The sequence below is a fragment of the Tinamus guttatus genome, unplaced genomic scaffold (assembly GCF_059628265.1).
Source record: "Tinamus guttatus ecotype Peru unplaced genomic scaffold, ASM5962826v1 Tinamus_guttatus_pri_ptg000367l, whole genome shotgun sequence".
Classification (NCBI taxonomy): Eukaryota; Metazoa; Chordata; class Aves; order Tinamiformes; family Tinamidae; genus Tinamus; species Tinamus guttatus.
In genome coordinates, this window is record NW_028288901.1 from 700,175 (window position 1) to 726,272 (window position 26,098).

Genomic DNA, 26,098 nt, shown 5'->3' on the forward strand with positions numbered 1-26,098 from the left:
TTTGGGGACTAAAAAAGAAAAGTGTTAAAGTATATCTTTGTTAAAACCCTGTATCTTCCACTGAAAATAGAACTAGAGCCTCTCTAGCGTTGCAAATCTCCCAATTTTTGTCCACAGGACAGATTCTCCCTTTCTGAATTAAAGGTGCCCAAGATTAGCTTAGCAACAGCAGTTTTTTGGGTTTTGTTTTTTGGGGTTTTATTTGGCAGGTTTTTCCTGACAGAGCAGCCCTGATTCCTGCTGTCTGGCAGCACCGTATTACACAGTATCCCACACATCTGTCCGGGTTGGCAATACTTAGCATAATGCTTGCTGTTTAATTAGGCTTTTTATCTTTGCATTTGTCTGAGAACATCTGAAGCCTTCCATGTTGCCTGTCACTAATTAGTTGACTAATTAAATAGTTAGTGCTTACTTGCTGATCACAGAGCTAGCACGCGATGAATGGTTTGGTGATCTTCATTGTTTTATACTATCTATCTCTGCCATGTGAACCGGTATGCACGTGCTTCCTTTTCATCCCCTCTTTTTTTTTGCTTTCATACCAAGGCAAAGCCAGCACAATGTTGTGGTCGGCCATGTGTTCGGTGTCACCAGGCCTGTGTCCTTCAGACATTGTTGCCTTCCATCATTTGCAGTGAATGGAGATCACGTTGCGACAGAGATGAATAAGATAGGTCATTCCTTGCCGTGTTGTTAAGTGAGGAACGCGATGAATCTCGGCCGCGACGGATACGAGCCAGAAGCTGTGGCAGAGGCGCGCGGGTCGAGATCATCCTTCATAACAGCCATTTGACAGGCCCAGCCAAAAATGATCCTCAATTAGCAGCACTGTGTTATTCTTTTCTAATTATATTCTTCTATTGTGAGCCCATTTTCAACTTTATGAGACTCTTTCAACTTTAAACACACACAACTATTTGCCTGAGCTCAATTCCATTCTTTTGCACTTTGAATTTGCAGCTTTTCTTTTATGTTAATATTTATATATAAATAGCCCTAAGTTTTTTTTTGTATATTAGAATGGATATTGGAAAGAGTAATCTTATAACAAAAGGCTGTCTTCAAATGAATTATAGAATAATCCTTTATATATATTTTTAGCATCTTTCATATTTTCAGAAGCCTGGTGACCAGATAGATATATTAGTGTGATCATTTCAGCAGCTCTTTGCAGAGCCTGGTTCTGTGACTACCTGAAGTGTCTCGCAGCAACCTCATGAATGCAGTTCAAAGTAAATAAAGGTACATTCCACTGCATTTGGGTGGATTTAGGTGCACTTAGGTGATCACTGCATTTAGGTTTTGCTAAGAACAATTTTAGCTTGTGATGGAGATGTGCTTTCTGTTTTGTTCTTTATTTGTTTTTATTTTTGACTTTTCTTGAAGAATACTTTTCACTGAGAGCTGCTGCAGAACTGTAACTTCTGCTCTTTCAAAGCAATCAATAAACTGCCCACAAGTTGAAGAAAAGTAGATTTTTCAGAGTGGAGAAAAAATAATCTGGCTGGTTATGTTGTGATTCTGCCCTCTAGCGTTTAGTATAGCTTTAATTCTCATTCACAGATAAGGATTTTAACACTCAGTGGGAGCACTGGGAGAAATGATTCGTAGTATAAGGAGATTCACTGTACAAGGACTTTGCCACGTAGATTTTCCTAAGCAAGAGCCTGGAAATGTCTCATCTCGTGGTGAACAGTCCAGTATCGAAAAGGACCTCCCAAGAAATGTGCAGCGGGGGTGTCGGAGGAGTCGCAGTTTGGATTATGCTTCTCCTGTGCTACCCGAATGCAGTGTTTGCTCCTAGGGTTCCGCAGTGCCAAATGGGAAGGCAGCTCAGATTGAGCCTCAGGTGATGTAAAGATAAAGGAGAAAGATGTAAAATTACCAGCACTTAAGACTCAGTTTTAAGTTTCTCTCAAGAGTTGTAGTCCAGGTATTTGAATGTTGTAGAGTTTCATTAATATGAAAGCACAAAGCCTGTTACACCCTTTACAAGTATTGGCAAGATGCTGGCAAAAATATGCGGAGGAAAAAAAGATTTAACAAGAGGTGGCTAAAGGAGGGAGAAGAGCTCAGAGGGAAAATTGCAACAGTCAACGTGGGTTGAAGAGCAAACTGTGGAAGAGAGAAGTGTGCAGGAATAGGGAGAGCTGAGCCGACGGGTGGGGAAAGCGACGGGGACACTGGGGTGGGAGGGATGGCCAAAGGGTTGGATGCAGGGATGGGACAAGGCCAAGGCAGGCTGCGCTGCTCCAGAAAAATCAGTTCTGCCATGGACATGTGGAATGAGAGGCTGAAAGGAGATGTGTTTGGTGGAGGTCAGCAGGAGAATAAAGATGGTGGGTGATCCAAAGCTACCCAGAAAAGATGAAGTGAATTAAAAAATTGAAACGCAGCAGTGTCAGAGTTGCTGATATTTTTTAATCATGTTGTTTGGTAACAGCAGAGTGGAGAAAAAGAGAGAGTTGGGTATTAAAATTTCAAGATTGAAGTGGGTCTAGGAGTAACCGCTCCAAGGAAGAAAGCGAGAGAAGTATTTGATGTTACCTAGTAGGGGAATCCAAACTCTATTGGGGAAGACTGGGTTTCGAGGCGGGATGGTGAAGAAGAGGATCATAAAAAGAGAGACACCACATGAGCACAGATCAGAGACGGGAAGCAGATTTTAGGGAGAGCAAGGAAAGAAGCAGGAAATATTTATTGTTTGAACACTAGGGCACCAGAAGTGTTGCAAGAATAATGTCTATCCTAAAAAAAAAAAAAGAAAAATGAAAAAAAAGAGGGAGAAAGCAGCAGCTCTGCCACCCTCTTTGGAAGAATGAGGGTCTGCTAGAACTCATGGGGAAGACTCTCACTGTGTGTTTTGCCAGTGCTGAGACCTCTCTTGGAATGGGAACCATCATGTTCTGGGAAGAAAAAGGTGTGAATTTCCCCAGGGAAGTCATTGACTGAAATTCCTCTCCCCTGCTGTCAAAATTAGACAAAATCAGACTGATAAATCAGCCAGATTAAATGAGGTGCAGGCAATTGGCTCCACTTTTATTTATTTATTTATTTATCTCTACTTGTGTTCTTGATTGTTCCACCTGTTCTTTGGAGGAAGTCTCACCCCAGACATACTTTATTGAGGAATATGCAGGGAAACCACTTCCTTGACCCTTGTATGGAAAAGTGTCCCAGTGCAGCCTGTCTGGAAATCCGTTCTTTCACGGAGCACATTCATTCACAGCCTTAATATTTTTTCTTACGGTTGCTGCAAAACCCCCCTGCCTCACCTCTATTTCCCTCTAATGAAAGAGGGGTAACTTCTGCATGGACAGTTGTTAATCAGCAGTTGAGAGGAAATCCTGCTCTGCTCTGTAATGGGTAGACTTTGCTGGCCATTGATATATAAAAAAAACCTTTCTGCTACTTCCATCCTGACCTTTTACTAAAATCTTAATAATGAAGTTGTGCAAGATCAAGTGCAGAGCCTTCGGGATAGCCGAGGGCTGTAAGTTAGCGTCAGGCAAGGAAACAGTCTTGCAACGTTATTTTCACATATCTTCATACTCAATTTTGTGTTGATTCTTGCTTGTCTGAGTCAAATATAGTTGGGAGGAAGTGGAAGGGCATAGACTTCATTTCAGCTTTCCGCAAGAAAGCAATGTGCTTTATCCACATGAACAAATGCAATCTAGGGTAGTGGCAGTATGAAAAAATATATTACCCATAAAGGAAGTACACAGTACCATGTAAATATGTATCCTTTGCTGAAAATGTATTTATTTTTGCATTAGCATTTTCTGCCCTTGTTAAGCTGAGCATTTCTGCAATTTGTGTAGAGTTTTTTTTTTAGAAAGTCCTTTCCTTTTGCAGAAGTCCGTTCTCCAAGGCATGTCCTGATTGTGGTCTCGGTAAGAGCGCGGGCTGCAGCCCTGCTTTGAGTGTCACATTCTCTGAGCCAAGGGGAGCTGCTGGCTCCGTGACCCTCCCAGCCGAGGCTGCTCCTCGGTGCGTTGGGTTTCTATGCCCAGTGCCCAGGTTACTGCTCGCCCTCCTTTCTCATCATCCCTCCTTCTGCAGCCCTTCTCCCTCTCCAAAATCTTAAGCTCTCTGTTTTGTTGCAAGCCCGTGGGGGGAAATTTCCAGAGTTTCATTAATGCAAGAATTTCTTACATCTGATTCTTGACAGTAGAGAAAACAGACTATTTGTTACCAGATTTAGAGCTGCCGTATTTAAATTGTCGTGCAGCAAAGCTGAGGATACAACATAATTACACCTTTACATAGGATATAATGCCAAGCAATAAAGTTAAATTGTTTAAAGATTATGCTTATAGGAGATCATGGCATGGACTTATCTACTTTGGTATTTTATTTGGATAAAGCATTCTCCCATCACTCTTTTTATTTTAATTTTTATAAATGACCAATTCAACCTTTATCTAAAAAAAAATCCATGATGTTTATTTTCAAATGAAAATGGAAACATTTAAGTTCATATAGACTAATCTTCTGCACTGTATTTTTAATTACTAAAGTTACTTGACTCGTTATTCATAAGACATCAGGCTACAAAATCCAGAAAACACATTGGCAAATGCCAGTGTATACCTAAAACACGTGCTAAAACTTTTGTTTTTTGCTTGTCCCCTTCCTTATACTCGCAATAAATTGGCAATCTGTCTTTGTTTTTGAACGAGGGTGCTCAGACCTCCAGGACTGTGCACGGAAACCCGATACCTTTTACTTATTTCCCTGGATACTCTAATCCCTCCCCACTTGGCCAGTATCTTTGCGCCGTTCTTCCCTTTTGTATCCACAGCAACACGAATCCCTGCTGGAATTATTTGCTTCTGAAATGCAGGTGCTCTTGTGTCATGTTGCGTCCGTTCAGGTTCTTAAGTTGCAGACTTTTGAGGGGTTATTTGTTTTCCCCCCAAATGGGCACCTCTGCTTTTACCGCACTTCAGCTTTGCTGTACGTATGGGAAGGACATGGGGGGTCTCCCTTCCGCACCCAGTACCCGTTTCCAGATCCTTTGCTGAGCAATAAATAAACCGTCCTCTTAGCAGCTGCAAATAATGATGCTATGGAGAGAAAAAGGGAGAATGAGACAGAGTTTGGTAATGTTCATCATAGTCACTGAGCAAAATACCCAAAGGTGCAATCAGTCTGTGACTTCGTATTTCGGGGACGGATTTTAAATGTTGCTTAAGCACCTACGTTTTGCCCGTATTTTCCCAGCTTGTGCATGGGTTTAAAATCCTGGGGTTGGCATCCCAAGTGCAGTTCTCCATTCAACCTTTGTAATTTAGCAAGCTGCTTGTGTGTCTGCTGGTTTTTGTGTTTACCTTCATATTTAAAGGGCACCCATGCTGCGAGCTGACGTGCAATCGGGATAGTCCTTTCAAAAGCAGGCTGGGAACCAACAAAAAAAGCCAGCATAGCGTCTGTTTCCTTTACTGCCCCATGATAGCTGCGTAACGTGGGCAAATTTCATAAGCCAAAATGTCTGCAATTGCTTGTTTTGAGATGAAATGGTCAGAACTGGCAGGGCAGGATACTGGGCACCTTGAGCTAAGCCGGCTCCTCCAGCACCGGGGAAGAGTGGGGACACGGAGAAGGCAATCTTAGGTGCTGGACTCTCATCTTCCTCAGATGCACCTCCAAAATCAGAGAATTTCTTTGTGCTGGGATTTTCTAGATATGAAATGGGAATCAGAGATAACACCTCACTCATTGCAGCAGGGTATTCTAAGGAGACTCTAATCAGTGTTTTTAGGCCTAAGGGAGAATGAGAAATGTGAATTAACTTTTGGGGCTCATGGAAATGCAATGGGAGCCCTGAAGTAGAACTGTGCAGAGTGTAAAATCTTGAATTAAAGTGGGGAGGAACCAAAGAGCTATCAAATGTCTGCAGAAATGCTGAATGAGGGTGTAAGGATGAACGACAAAGAGCATCTGCAGAAGAAACTAGTATGTGGCCAGATCAATAGGGATGACATCCTGCTGCACATGTGCAAAAGAGGCAAATTGCTGCTGCCTGGGACTTCTATCCTGCCATTTCCTGATGCTTGCTGGCATCACGTGCATCCTAAAGATTGGGAAGTCGTGACTGGAGCACTTGGACTCGGAGACCCGTTGGGTGAGAGGCCATGCACAATGTACAAAGATGCTGCAAAGAGGCAGGATAGAAAAAAATGTCTTGGAATAATTTTCCTCATAATTACATGCCAAGAAATCATACTTTTTAGGTGTGTACAGGTAATTGTACTTACATTTGCAGTGCTTCATGAGTGCAGGTGGCTTGCTGTACACTTTAAAATTCAGCTGAATGTCTTGGGCCAGACTCTCATTTATGTTGAGACCACTTTAAATCACTCAGCCACTATAATGTGTCCACAAATGAAGGGCAAAATTATTTACACCCACCTCTGCAGTGACCTTAATTTAAAAGAGAATCAGGCCCATAATCTTTATAAATATATGCACTTTGTTACATTAAGGTTATTTATTACATTGCACTCATCCTAAGTATGCATGGAGATTTGCTATAGATAATCCATAATCCAGAATTAAACTATTAATATGCATTTTGAGAGGGGCAACCATAACCTGGAAATTCCTTGGTTTAAGTGTGACCTTTAACTTTGTTTGAATATATTTTTTGGAACGTATGAATAACAAATTAACATTGGTCGATAAAAAGCATTCTGATTCCTTGGTAGCATTTGCACCAATCCATACTTACACAAAGCCTTGAAGATTAGAAGGCTTTAATCACTCATAATATTTATTTGTTTTTAAATGTCAGATCGCATTTGGTTCAACATACTGTCAGTCCCATTCCTTCCCACACTGCAGTGTTAGTGGAACTGCAGTGGAAAGTATTCTTCCTTTGGTGCACCTTAGAAAAATGCGAAGACTTATTTTATGGCCAATGTAGATGATTTGTTTTCTGTATCCTGCTGATCTTGGAATTAAAATCTATGCTCTTTCCTCCACATATTCTTTGACTTCTGATAGACTTGCTGTAGGAAGTGGCCAAATGAAGGGTTGTCAGGATATATCCTGTAGCCATAGCTCTTCCTAGAGAAGCTGGACTACAAACAGCAAAAGCACAGTGGTGCTTTTTATTCTATTCCACCCAGAGAATGACTTCTTCCTACCCTCTTAACGTGGCGTATTGGCTTGTGTAAGTCACTCTGGCAACTGTCAAATACCTGAGCTACAAGGTAAGGAAGAAAGGAAGGGAAAATGGGAATGTCGGGCACCCTCATCTCCGGAGCCAGATCCTCTGCTGCTAATGGCAGTGGCACAGGGATGGACTGGGAGTCTCAGCCATCTGCAAACACCGTGTCCAACCAGCCCCATGTTACAATGCACTCGCATCACGGCTGTAGCAAACTGGGCCTCAGCAAGCTTGTACTGACCTAACTAACCGAGCTGTTTTGTTTCTTCTTTTCACAGTCCACACCTGAAGTTTAACAATCTGACCTTGATTTCAATTCATGGCCTTCCAGGAAAAAACCTGCCAGGCTCCAACCATGGAAGATTTTTAATTAACAGGTTTGATTTAGTATCTGAGTACTTCTATAGCTTCAAAGTAAAAAATGTAACACTTTACAGATCTCTGCGAGTTTGCCCCGAATTTTAGACAGATATTCAGACAGACAGACACCCTCAAAGTACTCCTGCCTATCTACAGTATATGCATTCACCGGTGAAACAAGTTAAATATACTTATCTCTAGGGTGATACTGCAAAGCCTAAAGCAGTAAGACTGGCATAATTTATTTCTGTTTAGCATATAACTTTTTGTAACCTCCTTTTTCCCAAAATGGTGGGGTTTTTTTATGATGGTCTTTTAATGAAGAAGCAGCAATTCCATAAGGGACCAACTCTTTAAATGACCAGGCAACTCAGTATCTGCTTGCTGAGCCTTAAACATGAAATCCCTACAGAGACAAGGATATGAGAATGTTGTGATCCTCTCCAGTGTAAAACGGGCTCGTCTCATTTGCAATTTTGCCCTGTCAAGGAATTTTTGATAAATTGTGATCTGAATTAATTTTTCCTTGCATGAAGTTTGGACTCAATGATCTTGAAGGTCTCTTCCAACCATAATGATTCTATAAGTTGGGTTTTGTAAGTGCTACTCTGGTTAATGAAGGGATTATGTGTACAAGCAACATGCACACACAAGCACTTATTAAGTAAAATAGTTCCCTACGACTAACGTAAAAAAAAAAAAAAGAGAGTTTTACTGTTAATTACAAAGCACGGATCCCAAAGGAGAGTTGCAGCCCATAGCTGCCTTCCCAGAACAAGCTGTTAAAATTTGAAAGCAGATTAAGGGTGAAAATTGAACTCTGCAGGGTATGATTTCTGAAAGCATCCCTGTGATTCTGGAGTGTCAGTCTCCTGGGAGCCGTGCGCCTCAATTACCAAGGTGCTTTTGAAAAGCCTCCTCCATCCGTGATGGCCATTTTATTTATAGAGTTCTGCATGATTATGGTTTAGAATCGTGAATGGTTTTCTTCCCTTATTTATTTCCCTCGGTGTTTGTGAATACAGGGAATGCAGAGCACCTCAGAAAGCCCGGTCATTCAGTTCTCAGAGTTTCCAGGTCATGAAAACAATTTTATTTGCTTCTGTGGCCTCCTTTAGGATAGTTCTTGGAACTCAGTAAGAGTAATTAATCTGCAGCAGTCAGTTCTGATAATTTAGAATGCAAATGGTAAATTCAGAGCAGATTTTAGTGCTGGATCTCTCCTAGTATTCACCACGGCAGTTGCATGGTATAGAGGCATCAAATGATCAAGCGTGAATCCAGTCCCCTTTTTGTTTAATTGTGCTGCATTTAGTCCTGTTGAAGAGAATGGAATTATTTTTATCTCTTAGCTTCAATAGAAAGTAAAGTTATGGAGCCTGGAGTTATGGTAGATGCTCAGCTTCTTCCTGCCAACATTGACTTCAAGGCCATAAACAGATTTGGGATTAACATTAATCTTCAATTCTACTGAAAGAATCTTATTTTAACAGCATCTTTCCTGTTTTAAGTTTTCAGTGTTAGGAAAGTACTGAGTCTGGCTGGCTCAGATGGCTGGCAATCTGTTATGTTCAGGGAGGGCTATTGCAAAGCTCAGCAGTATTCAAGAGTCGTCATGGACCAGGAGGAGAACGTCCTGCGCCTCTTTCTCCGTGCATTTTACAGTGCTGTGGATAGTATACATCTGTGTTGATTTATTTTCTCCTCAGGAATCTTAGGCTGCAGAATCTTTGCCCTTCCTGAAGTCTGTTAAGCAGAGAGGATGATATAGATGTCATAGTAAATAAGTATCCTGGTACTTGTTCATTTGTGCATCCCCATAATTCACACTGCTCAAAAGTAGGAGAAGGGTAGGGAATGCACCTCAGCTGAAGAGGGGGACTTCAAATCTCCTTCCTCACTCACCTATGAGATTCAGGGACAAAATGTCCTGGAAATCATAATCACTAGATAGAACAAGGTTTTGGTTCTTAAAACAAACAAACAAGCCTTTGTATTGGTTATTAATTAACACTGGAGGTAATTTCTTTGAAATTATAAAAATGACATCCCCATGCAAGTTGAATACCAAATGAAGCAAAAGTGAAAAAAAATTAATGAAGGAGTCTTGCATGCTGAAAAAAAATAAACCCAAAACCAGAGCAAAAATACTTCTTCTGCAGGTGCAAAAATCTGCTGGTTTCCTGATCGTTTAAGCTAAAAACAGAGCAAAGCACATCTTTCTGACTCTGTTTTGAAATTCTGGGGTAGTATGGCCCTATGCTGGGAGGGATTATTTGGTTTTAGCAGAAAGTTGTCAATTTGTAACCGAGTATTTCATAATGAATAGTCTTTTACTATAGACTTGTAGGAAGCTCACAGCAAGAGAGCAGGCTTGAACCACTGGGGGACTTCAACTAGCTCACCAGATGTCTAATTAATGCCTGCTGTCAGCTGCTAAAATGTCACTTACAGATATTCTTTCTTCACAGCCACTGTTTTAATGATAAAGATTATGCACAGATGTCACTTTGTTCCTGGGTTAATGTTGTGGTTGGTAAAATGACTGGCATCAATCGAGCTGCCAAACATGTAGTGGTTTCCGAGGGGAAGAAAGTGCCCTATGATCACCTTGTTCTCTGCACAGGACAGCAGTACCAGGTAAGGTGGTAAGATGCCCAAAATCACCACGCTCAGTTCTTGCAGTGAATAATGTTTCTGTGGTTAGGCAAGGTGGAGAGTACTCCCCAAGATGACTGTATCCAGAAGGTTTGCCCTTCAGTGGAGCAGGTCATGCTATTTCAGTGCACTTGTTGTGGCTGGAGAAGTAAAATATGTTTGAGTAGGTAAGAGAAGCTTTCCAAAACTTTATACCAGCAGCGTCAGGATCAGATGTGAAGTAAGGCTCCTACTATTTTTTCCCCTGTGCCCATTAAACCTGCTGAAGAGTAGCTCAGTTGGACCGAGGAGACTGATGCTGGTGTGGAGAACCTAGGAACTTGTTGTGTCCTTATGGCTTCTTCTAGCTTGGAATATGGCATCTTACCGCACTTAGGAGATAAAGTACATTGAGGTGTATAGGCAAGTGTATAGTCACACTTAGCGACACGTATAATGGGGATTCAAGCTCATCCCAAGCCCTGCAGACTCTTTATAGTGCTCCTTATCTTAAGTCACAAATACTAATGCAAGGTATCTTCAACTCCACAGTTAGATCTGAATTACATACATTCACAGATTTGTGGAGCAAGAAAATCCCTTTTTTTCTTATTCTCACATTTCAGAGGAGAACCGTACATTAAATGGCAAATGATGTTCGCTCTTTAATAGGGATAAAACAAAAGCTAAATCAAAGCGTTAGCTGAATGAGTTTAAGTGATCTTAGAAAAATGTATTTGGAGACAAGTCTATCACTTGCAAAATAAATTATGGGAAGTAACTCCACTGGAGGAGAAAGAAAGATAATGGAGGCAAGGGAAAACTCAGAGATACCTGGTTTCTGTTTTGTTATGTAGCATTAGTTCATCCTTACTATAAGTTGTCCCTTATTTGGTAAAACCTCATGAAATTCAACAAGGCCAAGTGCAAGGTCCTGCACCTGGGGAGGAATAACCCCAGACTCCAGTACAAGCTGGGGACTGACCTTCTGGAGAGCAGCTCTGCAGAGAGGGACCTGGGTGTCATGGTGGACAAGAAGTTCACCATGAGGCAGCAGTGTGTCCTTGTGGCCAAGGCAGCCAATGGGATCCTGGGCTGCGTTAAGAAGAGCGTCTCCAGCAGGTCGAGGGAGGTGATCCTGCCCCTCTACTCAGCCCTGGTGAGGCCGCATCTGGAGTATTGTGTCCAGTTCTGGGCTCCACAGTACAAGAGGGATGTGGAGCTGCTGGAGAGAGCCCAGTGCAGGGCTACAAGGATGATCAGGGGCCTGAAACATCTGCCCTATGAGGAGAGGCTGAGAGAGCTGGGCTGAGCAGTGTCTGTAAGTGGATGACAGAGCACTGGAACAGGCTGCCCAGAGAGGCTGTGGAGTCTCCTTCTCTGGAGATCTTCCAAACCCACTTGGACGCAGTCCTGTGCCACGTGCTCTAGGTGACCCTGCGTGTGCAGGGGTGCTGGACTAGATGATCTCTAGAGGTCCCTTCCAACCTTAAGCATTCTGTGATTCTGTGATTCTGTGAACGTTAGAAGGCCTAGCGACTATGCAAAACATTAAGCATTAGAACTAAGAGGATTTAGTTTCGGGGTGAGACAGATTATTTGGTGTCAGGCCTGTTCTTATATGACTGAATCATATCTCAGTGGGTCCAAGTGCCAACAAGAATGTTGTTAACGCAACAGTGCTCCAAAGTGCACGTCGTGTCCGTTCATTTGTGCTAGGTCCCATGTCCCACCGGAGCGGATATCAGTAAACTCCCAACCAGACAAGAAGCTGAAGAGCAACGTCAGCCAAGGTACATGGGGAAAGTCCCTTCCAATGTCTTCATCCTGCGTGATGACCAGGACTGCTTAGAGGCAATGCACTGGCTGCAAGCAAACACGGTCAACTCGGAAGGTAAGGGACTTTGGTGAACATGCACATTTGTGGAAACGTTTTCGAGGCGCATTGTTTGCCTAATTCCATGGTATAATTGGTGCCTGATTAATTCTAACAAAGTCTTTCATCTGCTCTGCTTTGTTTTCCAGATTAATTTACAATTTGTTGTCATTTTTGATACCCAGCATATTTAGCAAGGAAAATGAGGCTTGAGATAGATTAATTATCTATAATTATTATATAAAGCAGAATGAGTCCCAAATGCAAAGCTGGCTGGAGCATTAATTAGCCAACTAAATAATAATTTAATTAGTGAATGTGTTTTTCTGTTGTATAGAAAAATATCTAGGCTTGAGGCATACTACAAAGAGAGAGGTCTAAATTAGGAGGTGAGTTTTTTCAATATTTGTCATCTTTGTATTCAGTTACATCAGTTGCAGATTCTCACAGAGAACTGCAGACTCACTGTATTTTTTTTTATTAACCATGAAAATCATGCATTTATGCAGACTTGTATACATCATTCCTGGATTTCCTCCATCTCTTTTCATAAGTAGTAATATTTGACTTTAAAAAGGAAGGATTATTTTACTGGAGTCTTCTACGTTTGTATGTGCATTATTCATGCACTCATTAATTGAAGGAATTAATACGCCATGGAAAATACCTGGGTTTCTGGGTTAAACTCTTTCAACTACAGAAAAAGAGATGAAGAGGTAAAATGAATTGACATGAGTTTCCCATCTCCATATCTGTTCTTCACCACTCCGTTTCTTTTTTTGCTTGTATTTCTTGGGAATCTTGTTCTTTCTGACTTAATCATAGCATTGTCTAAGATATCTATCTGAAAAGCAAATGCATTTTTCAGCATCTAACCTCTTCTGGAGGCTGAATCTAATAAGTGACAGGGTCGGGGAGATGTGGAAGCAGAGCTCCTGGTGAGTTTAGCAATTGCCTCGGATGTCTGTCAGCTCTCTGCAGGCCACACGATCACGGCTACTGGGATGAGTGCAGGTTCATCCTCCCATTTAGTTCTCATCTCTGCAGTTCTCCTTGTTTTGCCTTTCGGTAAAGAGGAGGGATATTAATCCCAACCTCATGTTTTTCTGGTGTTCAGATCTCTCCAAACTTCACATCCTTTTTGTCAAAATCTGCCAACTTGCTTTAAAGACACTAGCATGCAGATTTTTTCAGATAATATTGAATATTAAAGAATAGGATATGCATATGATAATTTACAAAATAAACTTAAGGCCCGTAGAGTTTGGTTTCTGCTCTGAGCTACCTCCAACTATACGAAGCACTGAGGATGGAAGTCCCAAAATTAACAAGTATAAATATTCGTCCTGTCTTTCTGGAGGTTTTTAAAAGGGAAGTGTTAATCACTGAATCTTAACAATTTGAGCCTCACCAGGCTAATTGGATGAACTCTTCATTTGGGAACACTGAATTTTGGGAGCAACTTTTAATTATGAGTTAAGGTAGGGGTTTTAATTGCTTTCCTTCCTTCTGCGGATGCTCGAAACAGATGAAGCCAGTGGGTGCTTTTCCATGGATTTTATGTAGTGCAGCATCGGCCTCGTATCGCACGCTGCCGCGAGGACGGGGCACGTAACAAGAGTGGAAGGAACAGCGCTCGTGGGGAGAATTCGACACAAGTGGGGTGGCTACTGCTGCCTCCCTCCAAGCTCCCCAGGCTTTTCCTCACTTTGGGAAAAGACAGACGTATGGAGAGGCCCTGGAGGCACCTGCTCCCGTTTGCACAGGAGCAGAAGGGCCTGCGGACACGGAGCAGGGCTAGTGCCAGCCCTTGGGGCCTGCGGTCCGTGACGAAACCCAGCCGCCCGGTGCATGCTGCCCATTACAACTGTAATTGCAACTAATTGAAATGCATCTCCTATTAGCGCTGCACTTTCCATGAAAATAAAAAAGTAGGATGGGAGTAAACTAAAGAACAAAACTGCTTTAATGGTCCAAAATGGAGCAATTATTTTTTCTCTTTACCTAAACATAGTTTGCTGCCTTATTAAAAGTGTGTTTGCAGGAATACTACCACATTAAAATTCCAGTGCATGAATCACTGGCCAGAGCCACCGTTGCTTTCACTAATATTGGTTTACTCCTTTAGCTTTTGCAAACTAAGAAGATTCAGGTCATGCTGGGGTCATTGAAATCTTGTGTTTCCACTTATGGAAAATGAATGATACTGGTCTGCAGCGAAACGCTGGCATTCTAGTAATAAATGATAGAACCACTCTAACGGTCTTTATTTATGGCTGCTTTTTCTCCATGGAAGATTATTATGTTTACTCAGATAGCTACATTTTCATGCAGTTAAGTAATAAAGGCATCTTGAGGAATTGCTCCCTGTCCAGTGAACATAATTTCAGTCCATAATGAATATCTCTAGTTCCTAGACTACTAGCACTGCAATCTAAAAGGCCACTAATATTGTAATAAGCAGCAACCGTAAATTGTTGATTTACAAGAGGTCAGTAAAGGAGCATTGCTTTCCCTAACCGAGTATAATTGTATTTAATATTACCATATAAAACTGAATTTTAATTTTCTTTGAGGTATGCGGGGCTTGAATTTGATCTTCTACATGCAGAAATGCCAACATATAATGACCCTGAAGAAGTTTTCTCATCTGCCAGACGGCAGAGATCTCTCTCGGCTGCCCAGGCTCGCGTGCCTTCGTCAGGACGAAGCTTTGCAAGGCTGGGTCCTGCCTAAGCTCTGCTCGCACCCCTGGACACCGCTGCATCTTCTCTGGCTGCTCGTGTTTGTCACCTCTCGCTAACTAAAAATGTCTAAATGTAATGTGAGGTCACCAGCACGCACATGCCATGTTCTTACATGCGTTATTAGCACAGTAGATAATTAAAAATGAATATATCAGAGTTCATCTTTCACCACTGCTTCTGTCTGTTTGCTTCTTGCATTACGCCCTACTACAGCAGGGAAGGAGGGGACCGATCTCACTTATCCCTTCCTTCTTGCCTCTCTGATGAGGACTGTCCTGCGGGCAGAGAGGCGTCCTGGCAACTAGGAGCAACTGCAGGGAGTCTTATGGCTTCAAAAGTCAATATTGCAATGTACACGTTGAACACAATTCTCATTCTTCATATCATACGTATTCTGTATCACATTTACAAAAGTAGTAGGGTCCCCGACATCTTACAATTTCAGATAAATGCATTTTTGCAGGTAAAATCATTCTGTACTTCCGGTCGCTCATGTGAACAGTAAAAATAGGCTTTCAATCATTTCTGAACATATATAATCATCGGGCGATTATTTTCTCTGACCATTAGGAAGAGAGATGTTTCTTTGGCAGCTGCAAGTAGCCAGACTGGTGTGGACAAAAAAATAACCTTCCAGTTAAAGGGGAATAGCAGAAAATATGCAAGCCATTATAACATCGCTATTCCTGGACACTAGAGCTCTATGAAGTCTCTGTTTGCATTGCTCTATGTCACATGCAGTGTAGCATGGCCCCAGTGACATCAGTTCAGTCCAAGAAATAATAAGGTTTATGTTATGTGAGTAGTTTGTGTAAACTACTTGCTTGTAGTGAGGCCTAAATGTCAGTGTTGGAGGAAGCAGCAGCGCTGTTGGCCTCACATACTGCACCATGCCTTGTTTTCTGCAATAACTTGTTCTTTCTAGAGTTTGTGTTTCTTTATTTTTTAATACATGATGAATTTAATTGGCCTCTGCTTCTTCCCCCGCTGCCTAATAAGTCCTTTGAATAAGCAAAATTGAGAAGGGAGTGGAGAACGAAATTTTAAAAAGCTGTTTATTTCCCCCTAGAGGGGTTCAGGTGAATGCCATACTCCTCTGTTAAGCACTTGCTTACTTTAGGGGCTGTTTTGTGCAGATTCTTCACTAAATTATCTGAGCTACCGTTGCCAGGTAACATTATTTGCTTCATAGCATCAGAGAAATAAGAGGGTCAAAGAGAGCAATTTCCTATTATCATCATCCCAGTTACACTAATCAGTTTTTCATTGTGTGTCTTAGAAATTATTCCCTATTTTTTAAAATTCTTTCCCCCGTAGGGAACGTGATCGTCTATGGGAGCACCATCGACGTCTACACCACGGTAGCGACCCTGCTGGCGCTGGGCATCGGCGGCTCCCGCATCCACCTGGTGCAGTCCCCCGGGGCCTCCCAGGTCACCTGCCTCAACAACGGCGCTGTGGAAGACGCCGTGGAGGCCGCGCTGGCCGAGGCCGGCGTGGCCGTGCACGCCGGGGCCCTCCTGGTGGCGTGGGATGGTGGCGAGGCGCCGGGCCGCGTGACCTGGGCCGCCTTCGCCACCGACACCAAGCTGCTCAAGCTGCCCTGCTCCGTAAGTAGGCGCACGCGTGGCCTCGGCGCCTCCTGAGGCAAAGGCCATCGGCACGAGCTAATCCCCCGCTGCTTCATCCATTTTCTTGTTGCATCTGGAAGATTGAACGTTCACTTGTTAATCTGAAGGATTGGGGGATTTTTGTTTTGTTTTGTTTTTAATCCAAATAAAACCATTGTTGATTCCCTGGCTGATTTGGATTAAAATATGCTTAAGTCAGCCGCCTCGCAAGTAGTTGTTTGCTGAGGAATGGCAAATACTCTTGATTTGTCCTCCAGATCACTCTGGAGATGCTGTTATTACTCAAACACGTGCAGTAGCTGCTGCCTCTGTGCGGAGGAGGCATCTCAGAGCATCCTCTCTGTGTGCCCACTCCTTCCGCGTGGTGACTCTGGTGGAAGGACCATGTGCTCCACCCAGCACAGTCCCAACCCTTTTCATTTTAGTCTACAGATACCTAAATCTTTCCTGGTGGAGGGGAATAGAGCAATTTTATCCCACAGCTGGCTTGGTTCTCTTTTTGGCCCCCTTATCTCAAGACCTAACAGGAGTCCTGAGACCAGACTTAAGCCCAGAGCTCTGAACTTTTCGTTCTCCCCGAACTCTTGATTCCTTGCTCTCCTCTTATGCAACTTCTCATTTTCTCTCCTCTTTCCTTGAAATCCCTCTACTGTTATCACTCTTCCGCAAAAATACTAATACGGTTCTTGTTCTTACGACTCAATGCTCATCATCCTCATCCCCTAAGCAACCTTCCTCTTCCTCCATCACGTCATCTGTGTGACCTTCATCATTCTGCTGGTGGCCGCATTTCCTCATCATTCCCCTCTTTGGCCCAGGGTCCACCCTTCCCAGGGTTACGCCCCTTCCCTCTCGCCATCCCTCTTCTCCCGTCTCCAAGAAGAGGAAGGAGCCCTGGCTGCTCGTGCGAGGGGCTGTGTCTTCTCCCAGAGCAGTCCAGCCATCCGGCTGTCTCCTGGGGCATCCCGCTCCGTGCGGATGGAGAGCCACCTACACGGAGAAGCTCGGCACAGGGGAGCAGAGGGTGCAGGGAGCAGCATCATGGCAAGAGCTGGGGCGGGGAGGTGGATTTGAGCCAATATCAACTGCTGTTTTATGCTTCTAGGGGGGCCTTAATTTGCCCCAGTCCTGCAGGCTGAAAACAACGGGAGAAAATCTCCTCTTTCCCTAAAGCAGCCGTCCCCCTCCCTCCTTGCCCTCCAGGGCTGACAGATGGCTCCCGGGCTGGCGTGGCAGTCGTCCCCGGCCACCTGCTCGGCAGTGAGGTCCTGCCCGGGGCAGGCAGCGCGCGGGGACGTGCTGATGCACAGAACAGCCTGACCAGGGCTATGTGGTGGCCCGAATTCCTCTGGCAACCAAGGGCGTTGATTAAGGGGAAGGCTCCTTATAAAGGGCCTGAAGCTTGGCAAAATGCATGGTAGCAACGCAGTAGCAGCAGTCTTCATCTGCTTCCTCTGCAGAGCTGTCCTTTGCAGACCACCTGATTTTGTGTAAAGGGTATCTCAGTCTCGCCTTTGTTATCTGAATGTCTCCAGTCTCCATTCCTATTTCTCTCTACTCTGGGGATCTTGTTCTCCATTTTAGCTGAGGCCCCCAATGCTGTTCTCAGGTGCTGAGCCCAGCAGTTGGTCTGTGCTCACACTTAGGTTTAGGAGAATAGAAATGCTTGTGCTTTGCAACTGCTTGAAATCTTTCTCAATACCAGAGAAGTGCTAAACTGACAGCAGAAAGCAAATCTTCTTCACCACTAATGCAAGTCCTAAGATTTACTATATGTGGAGACAGGCACAAAAATAAATTAAGGCTCTACTTGGGTTTCGTTCCATGATGCAATTCAGCTAAAAGGCTCCTAAGGCCCAATTTTTAGGCAGGATTGGTTTTCTTTGCCCTGCATAGGCTGGTTTAGGACTGTGGCACTGAGTTCTGCTTTTTCTGCTAGGTCAAGATGCCATTTTCTGGTTTACACTGGGAATCTCTCCCACTTCTCTTGTCTAAAATGGAGAGAGCAGTGGATACAGGGCAGGGATCGCTACGTGCTTGGGGCCCTCCAGCTCTGGGCTGAAACGAGTCATCCTTACCAACCTGCTCGTCATCTCTAATAGCTCAGAACTGAGTCATCTCCAGGTGGCATAAGGGCTTCATGGTCCTTATCTCACCTTGACCTGAGGACACACTCCTTTCCTACCCGAACACATTTCGGGGTCCAGATTTCACGTGGGCTTTTGCCTCTCTCAAATCCCTTACAGACAAGGTAGTGAACAAAGAGCACCAAGAGCAACCTTGACAAAGCTTGACCTTTCTTCCCAAAACTTAAGTTGCCAGCAAGTACAATAAATCCAAATGCTTTTCGTTTTCATGGAAATATTTGGTCCTTTTATAACCCTCACAGATCTCTTGGCCTCCCTGGCTTCCTGGATTAAGTTCTGTCTCTGCACTCTGACTAAGGACAACGTCTCCTGTTGACGATTCAAATTTCCTATCATTTAACTAAATGCTCCAACTCTGGTTGTCCGCGTACCATAGTCTACTGGTGAACAGTTAGGTACAGCAGTTCAAAATTATTTGTAAGACAGAGCTAGTCTGCTAAAATGCGAAGTTCATTATACTTTTCCATTACTTAATTTTTCAATTTGGCTTAAGCATTCAAAAGAAAAAAAGCAACTTTTTAAAGAATTCCAGTCGATTTCATTTACATGTACTAACACAGAAAATATGCATGTCCACTTGGGCTATCTGAGATACTACTGTTAGGGTTATTAAAATAAAATTAATGTAATTTACCAGAAGTAGACGAGCCTAGTTTAGTATTTAATAGTTATAAATATGGGACCAGTAGAATATATCTGTGTATATAAAATCATGTGGTATTTCATGTTCTTGTTTGTAAAATAAATAGCATTCAGTATGAATGCTATTCATTTTTATTCTGAATGTTATTCATTTTTATTCTGAATGAACTCATTCAGAATGAGTTTTTTATTTATGAAACCAGACGGTAATTAATGTGTAATAACCTACACTTCCTGACATCTTTTTTAGACATTTTTTAGCTTTGCCGATAGGACGGTGGATTACGAAACCTTCAAGGCAATTAATGATGCTTGTCTCGTCTACGATGGAAGACTTGTGATCAACACTAATTTCCAAACGAATGACGTCAGCATCAGGGCCGCAGGTCCCTTAACCAAGTTCTCCAACAAATACTTTGCAAATGAGTGGACTCACAGCAACTTCAATTCCAAAGAGATTGGCTTCCACCTTGCTGTGTCCATGCTGGAACTCCTCGATCCAACCCTTGAGCCCCTTTTGGAGCCGCAGAAAGATGTGGATAGACTCATCCCCATGTACAAGGGCTGTGTTGTTAAAGGTACGTCCAAGTGGAGTCCTGCCCCACTTTCACACCCTCTTCAGTATTTTTGCTGATCCATGGTAAAGGTAAGTTCACCTCACCTAAGTGGCCATCCAGAGTCACTAGAGCTCCCTAATGGTCAGTGGGGACTGTTTGAGAGTGTTTCTAGGTGACACTGGGGAATGATTCTGCTTGTGTTAAGGGGAGGATGTATTTCCCCTTGAAATCACCCTGATCAAGATATCTAATTTTTTTTTTTTATCTCTGTGCTGGCTTATGTTCAAGTGAGAGGAATAGCAGTATCCAGAAAATGATCCAGGCTATCTACTCCATGATATCTCAGATTGGCAGGATGAAGGGTTTGCGAGACTTCCATATTGTGCAGAACATGCACCGCTCTTCAGCTTTCTTTAGCTCTGTAGTATTGTCCAGCATTTGCAAAAAATAAGCTTGTATCTTAGATTTTTGCTAATAATGGACCAAGTTGTTTTCTCATTTATACTGCTGTGAACATGGAGTGATTCCAGTATCTTTATTCCAAATTTATGGTGATTACAGAGCCATGATGAGAACTTTTTGCTATGTGGCTACTGCACCACTATAATATAAATGTGTAAAAACGAACAAACAAAAGCACCCAAAACACAACCTTAGAACATGACTCCACTAAAAAAAAATTAAAAAAAAATATTTCTTTCCTGTTTAAAGAGTAATTTGGCCAATAAATACATGATTATGGTGGAAGAAGGATAAGCAAATACTTTATTTTCCTTTCCTTTTATGACTGAATAACCATAATCTTTTAATTTTATGGCAGGAGGTGTTTTTCCTGGAGGTTATCATTACTTGCATGTTTGCAAACCAGAAATCCCTATACACTTGGACATACGACGTGCACAGCCTAATTATGTAAGTGACATGATTTACCTTTCCTTTGTTTTGTCCTCAATTTGGAGCAACATTCTTACTCAGAGCATCACGAAGGTAGATACATAAGTATCACAAATCTCAAAATACATCTTGATGAGGGGTGCAGGTAAGCAGGTGCATAGAGACCTTCTGAGCTGGGACACAGCAGCACTCTGGAATGGAACAAACTGTGTTAAAGCAAATCTCTATGTATTTAATGTAATTTAATTGTAAATTTGCTGGCATGCTATAAATATAGTATACATAAGATAAAAGCTACGGCTGACCAAACTGTTTACTTCAGTTCTTACTTCAAGAATATATTCTGGAAAGGGTGCTCTGTCCTTTGTTAGCAGAAAAGAAACTAATTCTGCAACCATGAATCCTAGCTGATGGGATGATCCTCCCTGGCACACTGGGGAAAGGCTTCTCTCACAAGAGAGAAATTGTGGAACAAGAAGATTTGCAAGCCAGAGAAGACAGTATGCCGAGTCACACTCCTGTTTCATATAGATTACAGCTTTTTCCTCCGGGATTTCTGCACCAAACTAATTCCCACAGATGATATAAAGGGGGTTTTAAAAGACTACTTCAGTGTTGACTTTAAAACTCAGATAGTAGGGATCTGTAGAAAGAGGGATCATTTAAAAAGGAATCCAGACTTTAGGAAGAACAAATCAAAGCACAACTCACCTGTTTTCCTGACTTTGTAGTCCTGGAAGGGCTGTCCTCGGCAGGACACGCTGGGAAGCAGAAAGCACCTCAGGTGAGAGGGGAGCCAGGCTTTCTCATGCACGTTGCTAGCGCATGATTAGAAGCCTCTCGCTGCACCTTCGCTGGCTGTTTCCTGGCAGCTTTTCAGAGGAGGCATCAGGGAACGTTTCTAGAGCCACTCCAGAAACTCCATGTAAATCCTAAAAGAATTTCCTAAGGAAGATGTAAGAGAAGTCAGTGAAGTGTATTACTGAGAGACACGGAAATAGCAAAGGTTACTGTAGCCTAGCAACAGTTTTTAAAAAATATATAGACAAGGAGCACAAACACAGCTTTATAAAACAGCTTTTGCTCACCCCACTGCAATGGGAGGTTTAAAACACCTTGCTGTATTTTTACCTTCCATTGAGCAATTGATTGATTTAACCAGCTGAAACTAAACGCTGCAGTTGGAGCATCAGCATCATTACTCTTTTATTAATAGCCATGTTCGTGTTCCAGCAGCAGCCAGCAAATTAGTAAGAGGGAGGTGCTGTGCAGAGGGATACTCAGTTTGCAAGGGGAAAAGAGCACATGGGAAGTGGGTGGTTGTGCCTGAGACCACGCCGGCCACGGGGCAGAGCGGAGAGCAGCGTGGGCTCCAGCACGAGGCACGGCAGCTCACGGGGCAAAACCTCTGTCTTCGTGTGGGCATGTTGGGGGCAGATGCACCACGGGTAAAAAAGCAGTACTGCTCCCCTAATCTTAAGGACTTTGACCTTAGGCTGAGGTCTTGTCTCTTGCATTTTAGGATGAGGGCCGGAATTGCAGCAGCAGAGACGATGGGAAAAGCTCACGCATGTAACACATGAACCTTTGCACCTCGGTGCTGGTAACTGAGGTGCAAACCATGCCTGTGCGCCCAAACCATGGCAAAGTGCCTTGCTGTATAAATCAGGCTACCAGGAAGGGACAGTCTTAGCTAAAAGGAAAAAAAAAATGAAAACGAAAAACATGCAGATTTTGAGAACTGGTAAACAGCAGCATGGAAACCTCACCTGATCCTGTATGTAAGCCAGGTCAGCTGTCCACTCCATTTTCACAGCCTTCCCTATGTTTTCTCTTCCAGGGGATGGAGATTATAACCGGAGAGGCGAGAAATGGGGATTATTTCAGGATCCATATCAACGAATACAGCATGGTGGAGGCCATCACCTGCTTTTCAAAGGAACCTCTTCCTGCCTCCAACTACATCTGCCTGTACGGACAGCATGAGCGGCTGCTGAACGACCTCTGTGCCCGCTGGAACCAAAAGCTGATTACAGACCTTTACAGGTAGGAGCTCAATGCTGTGCTTAAAAGCCACATTCGAGCAGAATTGGAGGGGTTTTTTATTACGCTTTATTTATTTGTTATTTTATTACACTTTAACGCAATCTCTGAAGACCTTCCTCACCGAGCTCCATCTCAGATTTATTTGGAGATGCAGCAGGGGTTTGCTTCACCAGCTTTCATTGGACAGCACATTCCAGTAGCTTCATAACTTTTCCTTCCACTCTTTAGGTAGTTTAAGTCATCAGGCTGTTTGAAGGGTCTTTTTCGATGAAGATTCATATTCAGAATTCATGTTTAAAAATTCTAGTGATCTGAAATGAAATTTTTAAGCCACAGGTTTCTAGTGAGATTTAAATCAAGTATGATAATAGTCACACTGACCAGAGTACCTGCTTATATGGTGATAAAAAAAATACCTCCAGTTTGTTTTATTTCTTATGCCTGAGTGAAAATAAGTATTTTTAAGGTCAGGCTTGGCAAAAAAGTCCCGAGTTCCCTGTACATGGCAGAATTCTTGGAGATGGCAATTGAACTAGCAGGTAAAGAAGCACCGGCTGCTGCAAATTATTTTGTTTCCAGTTAACAAAATCCCTCACAAGGAGTGGCTTAGGAACCTACCTTATCACAAACAGAGAGGCAAAGTACTGCCTTGCATAAATTGGTTGTGAGACAGAAAGCCAATGCAGAAACAAAAGATAAAATTTTCAGATTAAATAGTATTACTTAGATAGCTCTGAGTGGAGCTTTGGAGGGGCCACTCTAGCCTTTTTGAATATGAAGCACTGATAGCAAATGTAATAATGACAATAATTCACGAAGGAATAATTTGAGCCACATCAGTATGAAGTTAGGGTAGGTGGTGCACAGCTGATTCATGGAGCTATTTTTTGTATACAGCACTTTCAAGTTAAAGTTTGATGTAAAGGATGCCCTTTGGTCCAGGGTATTCAGGCTTTTCAGTGGGTGTCTCCAAACGTGAAGTCTCCTGCAGAGGATCGAGGACTTCACCAAATGTTGATATGCATCTTTTCCAAGTCTGATGTCTTCTGCAGTTCTCCTCCTACAGTGTCTCCTCATTATAAATGTTACAGAGTACAGCGCTTCTATTTTTGATTCTCATCTTGTACAAGAAGACCAAGATGGACCCAAATGTCAACTGCTTAAAGGTTTAAAGGTCTCTTGCACCAAAATGCTTCCTTGCAGCTTGTGCTCCATGAGAGCAGCTGTGGAGAGGCATGTAAAGCTTGTGAATTATGTCCACAACAGAGACAGAGGCTGATTTATAGGAAATGTTGGTTTGTTTCACAGTAGAGGAGTGGCACCCAGCAAATGCCAAGCTCACATAAGCAGTATATTGCTAATGAGTGTTAAGTAGAAACTGAAGGAGGTTTTATGAGATGGGCTAACCTGGCAGATAATTTTCGAGCACTGTCACAGCTAACCCTGCTCAGCTAATACATTTTGAGCACTGGAAAAAACCCTCACTATTCAAATGGCAGCAAGGTGTCATGAGGCTTTTCCACGGTGTCTTCAGTTACCCAGCCAGTTCCGTGGCCTCCTTTGGATGGCACGTGCACTAACTCACTCTGCCTGCGACTCAAATGCGGTCGCAGCCGTGCAGGAGGGTGAGGGCAGCACCATCAGAGGCCGTTACTTTACAGCAATGACGGGGCAATTCCACCAGCCACGGTGGTGAAAATCAGCCGTTGAGTTTTCATTTCCTCATCTAAGGGCACAGACCCTTAGAAAAAATCATGGAAGTGTTAATTATTGTTGGCCTGGTTTGGGGAGGACAGGGGAGAATATGTGCTTTAAAAAAAAAAGTAGTACTTCAAATGCCTTTATGCAATTACTGCTTAATGGACATCGATATTCAAACTGCTGCAAAATTGGTCAGTGCCATCGTAGTGTGTTCTATCAGATGAAAATAAAAGAGGCTGTTTTTAATGGATTTGGTCAGGTCTTCTGCTACAAACTTTGTAAACGGGCAGCAGATTTTGTCAGGAGGGCAGTTAGGAATGTATTAGCCTCGCTGGCTGTCGTGTGGGGATCCTCGCACGGTGCACAAGCTGATCGGGGGACTACAAGTGAGGTCAAGTTTTAAACAAGCATAGTGGTTTCTAAAATCTCCAGAGGGATGAAGATCCCAGTGATGATCCATTAATAGGATGAATTGGGCCAGTCAATGCAATAGGACTGGGAAGGGCAGCTTTATCCTATCCCAACACATATACTCGCTGGGGAAGTCATCAGCTTCTGCAGAAGACAGGTTCTATCTAAATTGGCCTTAGTAATCTGTGGTTATTTGGTGGCTGAAGCTCCTAGCACCTTGCCAGGGTTGAAGGTTTGCAAGGTCAGAGGTCCTCTCACATCGCATCCTCACAACCCGGGTGTCCAAGTGGTCTGCCCAGGATTGCTCCTATGCAGCACAGAGGACATCGCTCATTAGGTCCTCATTACATCTCCTGAGCATTTCTTAGTTAGTGATGATGAACTGATTTGGGACTTCTATTTCCTGTACAGTTGGATGTTCTCATTCATCTTCTGCCTTCCTATTTTATCTCACCTCTGTAAGTCTGGGGCAAAATTCCTGAATTTCAGTTGCTATGTTGTCCTTATCTGGCTATTTTATCATCTTCTTCATGCCTTATCTTTAGGTCAGTTTGTACCTTCTCTTAACTCTAAAGTAATTTTATCTTCTGATACATTGGCTGGTAACAAGAAGTTGAGGAGACAAACAGTATTTTACTTCCATCTCCTGTTTCATTCCTGTAGAGAGAATTCATGCATGATAATATGACCATAAAGCCACCACAGCCCTCTGTATTTTTGGTGTTGCTGATTATTATACATCATAATTACACACAAACCACTATGGGACTGAATTACAGCTGCACACACAGTGTGACTGAAGTCTCATCTTTCTAAATTTGGGCTGGTCAGCTCTGCAACACTCCTTTTGCAATTAACAAAATACGGAAAAAACGTCAGGACATCCAGCCTGTGGTGAACAACACGGAAAGCCCACCTACGAGTGGTTAATATTTGCAAAGCTAAAAGCACTTAAAAACACCTAAAATAAAGTTCACATTTACGATTTCACGATTGCTGCTTGAACGCAAGGCTGATGGGACTGAATTTCTCTTTTTGACCGTAAAATAAAAAGTCCTTTCAAACTAGCACACATGACACCTGCATCCACTTGTAGGATCTTCCAGCAAGATGTAAAGAGCCCTTAGTGAAAAGAAACTGTAGACTGAGGAAATGTTAGTTAAGCTGCTAGACCTGCTGGTTTGAAACATTCACTCCCCTCACCCCTTCTTTATGCTTCTGTCCCGGGGCAGGCCCTCCTCTAAGGCAAGAAAGCCAACGTTTTAATCT

The 26,098-nt window shown here is 42.9% G+C and overlaps 1 protein-coding gene across 1 annotated transcript in view; it reads left to right on the forward strand.

Moving 5' to 3' along the window:
- CFAP61 (cilia and flagella associated protein 61) overlaps nucleotides 1-26,098 on the forward strand; it is an 82,816-nt gene that overhangs the window by 49,810 nt on the left and 6,908 nt on the right. Inside the window, 7 exon segments of the mRNA XM_088530338.1 lie at nucleotides 7,459-7,557; nucleotides 10,012-10,180; nucleotides 11,897-12,071; nucleotides 16,118-16,410; nucleotides 19,471-19,798; nucleotides 20,598-20,689; nucleotides 22,512-22,717. Coding sequence (XP_088386464.1) covers nucleotides 7,459-7,557; nucleotides 10,012-10,180; nucleotides 11,897-12,071; nucleotides 16,118-16,410; nucleotides 19,471-19,798; nucleotides 20,598-20,689; nucleotides 22,512-22,717 — 1,362 coding nt within the window.